Consider the following 6,049-nt stretch of genomic DNA (forward strand, 5'->3'; position numbering starts at 1 on the left):
TTCCAGATGTTCAAGCTACCCATGCCATGTGCACTAATGCATCCCTGTACCATCACAGATGCTGGCTTTAGAACTGAGCTGATAACAAGCTGGATGGTCCCTCTCCTCTTTAACCTGGAGGATGCAGCGTCCATGATTTCCAAACAGAATCTCAGATTGTGATCCATCAGACCTCAGGACAGTTGTCCACTTCACCTCAGTCCATCTTCAATGATCTCGGTCCAGAGAAGGCGGCGGTGTTTCTGGATCATGTTTCTATCTGGTTTCTTCTTTGGAGAGTTTTAACATCATTTGTGGACGCAGCGATGAACTGTGTTCACAGACGATGGTTTTCACAAGTGTTCCTGAGCCCATGCAGTGATTTCCACTCCAGAATAGTGTGTACCCAATCATGTTTCTGATTTGTTCCATCAGGTGTTTTTATTTTTATTTTTTATGTTTACACAACTTTTGCAGTCTTTTGTTGATCTTGTCCCAACTTTATTGAGATGTGTTGCTACCATCAAATTCAAAATAATCATATATTTTTCACAAAACTATAACATTTTACAGTTTCAGCATTTTATAGGTTGTCTTTGGTCTGTTCTAAATTAAATATGGGTTTATGTGATCTATAAATCATCTGAATTTGTTTTTATTTACATTTTACACAGCAACTTTTTTGGAAACAGGGCTCTAGTTTGTTATGTAGCATCATTTGAGCGGAACTGTTTCTGCAGTAAAGTGTCGGATGTGTGTGATGTCATCAGAGTGAGACAGGAGCTTTGGTGTGTTCAGTGTTTATTAGATTTCTGCTAGAAAACTTCTCTGATTCCTGTTTCCTTCACAAGTCAGATAAAACCTCCATCAGACCTCCGACAGCATTGGACGAGCAGACCGCCGGCGCCCCCTTCAGGACAGACACAGAGCTAACAACAAGCTGAGTATATTTTACATCAGATCTACTGTCTACACACAAGTGTTTACACAACTCTGACACACAAACACACACACACACACACACACACACACACACACACACACACACACACAGAAACATCTTTGGCAGGAAGCAGCTTCTTCCTCTGTGGAGCAAATAACAACACACAGGAGCTGCACGGCGTTGGGCGGTGATGTCATCAGGAGGAAAAGCGTGCACGCACACACACACAGACTGACAGTATACAGTGTGTAGTAGTGTTATAATACATGAGATCCAGGTGGACAGACCGACAGCTCCACCTGCTGTCAGAGTTACGTACCTGCACCCAACAGGAGCACTAAGGAATTATGGGTAATGAAGGCTGAGGGAGTCTGTTGACTAATGTTTATTCATAAACTAAAGAAGTTTGTAAACGTGATTGAACATAAGTCTTTTTATATTAAAACATCTTCAAAGTTTTGAACTGTTCCTACTTTATTTCTTTATATTTGTCGTCTGGATCTGCTGGTCAGCGGCTGACGCTGGAGTATTTAACTACGGGGGACGAAACCACAATCAGTCGTCCTCCTGAACATCGACAATCATTTCACTTCCTTAACACTGACTTCAGTCTGGTGGTTGCTAAGAAAATAGCTTTTTACTCTGCACTAATTTTAGTTGTGAAATGTCCCATGCTAGCTTAGCCCCTGAATGCCCGTTTTGATTCACTTGTTCCCGTGTTTTGAATAATTAGCTCCCACGTTTTGAATAATTTGTTCCCACGTTTTGATTAATTTGTTCCCATGTTTTGTTTAATTTGTTTTCATGTTTTGAATTATTTGTTTCCATGTTTTGATTAATTGTTCCCACGTTTTGAATAACTAGTTCCCGCGTTCTTAATAATTCGTTCCCGCGTTTTGAATGATTTGTTTCCTGGTTTTGTTTAATTTATTTCCATGTTTTGAATAATTCGTTCCCGTGTTTTGATTAATTTGTTCCCATGTTTAGATGAATTGTTCCCATGTTTTGAATAATTCATTCCCATATTTTGACTAATTCGTTCCCACATGTCTGTGAAATTTGTTCCCATGTTTTGAATAATTTGTTCCCATGTTTTGATCTCGAGTTGTATCTCGTTCACAAGCAGTAACCCCATGACCACTCCTTGCCTACATCAAAACCAAAAACATCAAAGGCGTTTTATTGTTTTTAATTTTAAAGCAATGTCCCAAATTCTGTTTCAGAATAAAGTGTAATTATTTTAAGGCGTTTGATGGTGTCAGTTAACGTTGATTAATCAACACTGAACTTGGGTTTTCAAATAGAAGCGTCTCGGTTACCATGACAACACTTGTGGAGTGGTTTGATGAGTGAAAATGTTCCTCTGTTACCTCAGAAATAACAGAAATAAAGGTGCAGTTGAATTTTAACGAGCTTTAAGGCGACATGAACACATTAATTAAAGGGTTCGGAGGGCTTTTCAGAGCAGTGTGTGTATGTGTGTGTATGTATGTGTATGTGTGTGTGTGGATCCATTAAAACCTCTTATTAGTTTCTATACTTTTATTCATTATTTATGTTTAATGTGTCGAAAACTGAAATTTACACCTTCACTGAAAAATGAAACCCTCCAGCCAATCAGACGACAGTTTCCTCTGAGTGATCTACCACAGACACACACACACACACATACACACACACACACACACACACACACACACACACACACACACACACACACACACACACACAGGGCCATGACTGATGATGTAACAGTTCAACTTTGTATGAGGTCATCACAGTGATGTCATCAGAGGGAGACAGGGTTACAGAGCTCTTTCGTACAACACACACACACACACACACACACACACACACACAAACCAAAGCCCGTTGATGATAATAATAATAATAATAATAATAATAATAATAATAATAATAATAATAATAATCAATAAAGGTGATAAAGCAGAATTCAGCAACACGTGGCTTCATCATCATCATCATCATTATCATCATCCTTATCATCATCCTTAGTCCCTCATGTCTCTGAGTCCACTGAGTCCGTTTAGTTTCCAGACAGGAAGTGAGTTTGATCGTTGCTAAGTAACAGATTAACTGAAGGTTACACCTGCTGCTCCAGAACCCACCTCAACACTCTAATTAAGACACTAACGAGCTGGTCAACCTCCTCATGAACAGGTCACCCCTTCCTAAAGGCCCCGCCCCCCGTCCTCTTTAGTCCGTCTACCAGACCTCGCAGCGCCTCCCGGTGTTCATGGGCGTCCCTGCAGGACAGCTGAAGTGGCGGCTGAAGTCCGGCGAGTTGGCCAGCGTGCCGATGACTCTGTACCGGGGAGGGCTATGGGGGTCGGTCACCAGGCCCTCGTGAGCGCTCTCTGGTGTTCGAACGGAGCACCACACCTAAAAAACAGAGCACAGGAGAGTCAGCAGTCTGACCTCTGACCCCTGGCAGCAGACCATTGGGTGCACCTGAAGAACAATCAGTTCGTTCAGGAAGTTCAAGAAATCTCCACAATATTTGCTGCAGTTTGTAATTTTACAAAATTTGTGCGATTTTTCTATGAAAAACATTGTGAACAGAAGTTCTGCTGAAAGCATTACAGCATAAAGACTCCTTTCAAAATAATGTTTGTGGGAAATGTGTTCTTCTGATGGAATGAGGAACATGTTAGATGAGTTCTCTCCACTTCCAGCCTGAAGGGACTCAACTTTGTTTAAGTGTTGAATGAATGGGATTTAAAAAGCATTTAAAGCTCTTATTTTGAAAGCAAATGGAGCCCATTTCCTTGGAAAGATAACTGCGCTGTAATTGGCTGCCGGCTAATTCTCACCTGCGCAAATCCCACGAAGAAGAGCTGGTCGTTGGTCAGGTTGACGGCAGGAAGTCTCTTCTCCTCACCGTTTCTCTGGATCCACGACCGGTACGCCTGCAGAACATTAATATGGTTTAGTCCGACGTTCACTCGGTTCGGTTCGGCATGATTCGGTTCAGATTATACTGACGTGGTACGCTGCCTTCAGCCCTCCGTTGTCAGCGATGTTCTCTCCCAGCGTCTGCTTCCCGTTGACGTGCTCTCCGTTGACGGTGTAGCGGCTGTACTGGTCCACCATGCACTCCGTCCTCTGGCGGAACGCCTCCACCGACGAGTTCTGCCACCACGGCCTCAGGTTCCCCTCTTTATCGTACTCACGACCTGATGGAAGGAGTCACATTAATCTGACCACATGTGGAAAATGGACACAGTCTGTCCTTCCGTCCTCACTGATAGAGCTGAATGATGGAGTCCAACGTGTCCAAAACCAAGTCCAACGTATGTCCAAAACCAAGTCCAACGTATGTCCAAAACCAAGTCCAACGAGTCCAAAACCAAGTCCAACATATGTCCAAAACCATGTCCAACAAGTCCAAAACCAAGTCCAACGTGTACAAAACCAATTCCAACATGTCCAAAACCAAGTCCAGCATGTCCAAAACCAAGTCCCAACGAGTCCAAAACCAAGTCCAACGTATGTCCAAAACCAAGTCCAACGAGTCCAAAACCAAGTCCAACATATGTCCAAAACCATGTCCAACAAGTCCAAAACCAAGTCCAACGTGTCCAAAACCAAGTCCAACATGTTACCAAAACCAAGTCCAACATGTGTCCAAAACCAAGTCCAACGTGTCCAAAACCATTGTGCAGAGACACAGTGAGGACAGGAAGTCACCAGGTGAGGTCCAGACTCACCCTGATCATCGAAGGCATGAGTCAGCTCATGACCCATCACCACCCCGATACCTCCGAAGTTCAACGCCCTGCAGAGACAGCGATACACGGTTACCTTCAGAGTCCAGGAGACAACAGGAACTCACAGGCAGACAGGTGGACAGAGACAGACTTGGGGTGGTCGTGGGCGTAGAACGGAGCCTGCAGGATCCCAGCAGGGAAGACGATGCCGTTCTTAGTGGGCATGTAGTAGGCGTTCACTGTGGGAGGAGTCATACTCCACCTGGAGGAGGAATCAAGAAGACGAGGAGACAAGGAGAGGAGTTAATTGGTGGTCCTAACATCCAGAGGTCGTATTCACAAACTGTCTTCTCTCAACACTAATGGTCCTGTGAGACGGTGCCTGTTTAAAGTGTGTGTGTGTGTTACTGGTCTTTGTTGGGCGTCTTCCTCAGTTGGTCGGCCATCACTCTGGCAGAGAAGTTGTAGAAATTCAACATGTTCTGGAAGAAGCTGTCGTCGGACACGTCGTACTGAACCCAACAGAACAGAACTGTCAGAACACAGAACAGAACCACCAGAACATCCACCTGTCAGAGATGACGGACAGCAGTCACTCACCCCGTCGTAAACGTCGTCCAGCTCCTTCGGGTCCAGGATGAATTCTGGGAAACCAATCATGTCGTAGATGGCGTCAGCCTGAAGGACACAAACCAGCGCTTCACGACCAGAATCACATGTCGACATTTATAGTCCTCAACAGGACCTTCAGGACCTTCAGACTCGGACCTCAGTTTGATATGTAAAGTACTGACAGTCAAACTGACGATAATTCTGAGAGTTTGGTTGATCCAGACTTTAGTTCTGGCTCAGGAGCTTCACGTAGAAACGTCCCCTCGACCCGCCTGTCTGTCCGTCAGTCCCCTCGACCCACCCGTCCGTCCCCTCGACCCACCCATCCGTCCCCTCGACCCACCCATCCGTGTGTACCTTGTCTTTTGCCGCCCGTCTCGTGTGCTCGTCCATCCAGCTGAGTCGGTCCAGCGCTTCTTTAAACGCCGAGCGGATCGCGTTGATCATTTCCTCGGCCTGAAAGGAGACACAGGTGAAGTGGGTCAGAACCAGAACCGGCTGCAGTAACCGGACCGGCTGATGATTCCTGCAGGTAGAGACTCTGCGGTGACTCACGATCTCTTTGCTGTGTTTGTCGAATGTTGCCTTGACGAAGAGCGCTCCCAGAGCGAAGCCCAGAGTGTCGTCAGTGTTCCCGATGCACGTCTGCCAGCGCGGGGTGCAGGACTGCAACACAGCAGAACCAGGTCCAACTAACTACAACCAGTTTAAACTAACTAGAGCCAGGTCTAACTAACTATAACCAGTTTAAACTAACCAGAGCCAGGTCCAACTAACTACAACC

The 6,049-nt window shown here is 45.1% G+C and overlaps 1 protein-coding gene across 3 annotated transcripts in view; it reads right to left on the reverse strand.

Moving 5' to 3' along the window:
- Positions 1-2,446: 2,446 nt before the first annotated feature.
- ece2b (endothelin converting enzyme 2b) overlaps positions 2,447-6,049 on the reverse strand; it is a 24,020-nt gene continuing 20,417 nt past the window's right edge. The window contains exons 11-19 of one of the 3 annotated variants that reach the window (XM_069173201.1): positions 5,821-5,931; positions 5,623-5,721; positions 5,254-5,331; positions 5,062-5,165; positions 4,805-4,915; positions 4,654-4,721; positions 3,929-4,119; positions 3,757-3,852; positions 2,447-3,325 (exon numbers count right to left, since the gene is read on the reverse strand). In XM_069173201.1, coding sequence (XP_069029302.1) covers positions 3,149-3,325; positions 3,757-3,852; positions 3,929-4,119; positions 4,654-4,721; positions 4,805-4,915; positions 5,062-5,165; positions 5,254-5,331; positions 5,623-5,721; positions 5,821-5,931 — 1,035 coding nt within the window. In that variant the 3' untranslated portion in view covers positions 2,447-3,148. Of the gene's footprint in view, positions 3,326-3,756; positions 3,853-3,928; positions 4,120-4,653; positions 4,722-4,778; positions 4,916-5,061; positions 5,166-5,253; positions 5,332-5,622; positions 5,932-6,049 lie in introns of all 3 variants that reach the window. The other 2 variants (XM_069173202.1, XM_069173200.1) reach the window with 2 other exon arrangements.

This window comes from Embiotoca jacksoni, unplaced genomic scaffold (assembly GCF_022577435.1).
Source record: "Embiotoca jacksoni isolate LCO1_2020_lvr unplaced genomic scaffold, fEmbJac1.0.p SCAF_58, whole genome shotgun sequence".
Lineage (NCBI taxonomy): Eukaryota > Metazoa > Chordata > Actinopteri > Embiotocidae > Embiotoca > Embiotoca jacksoni.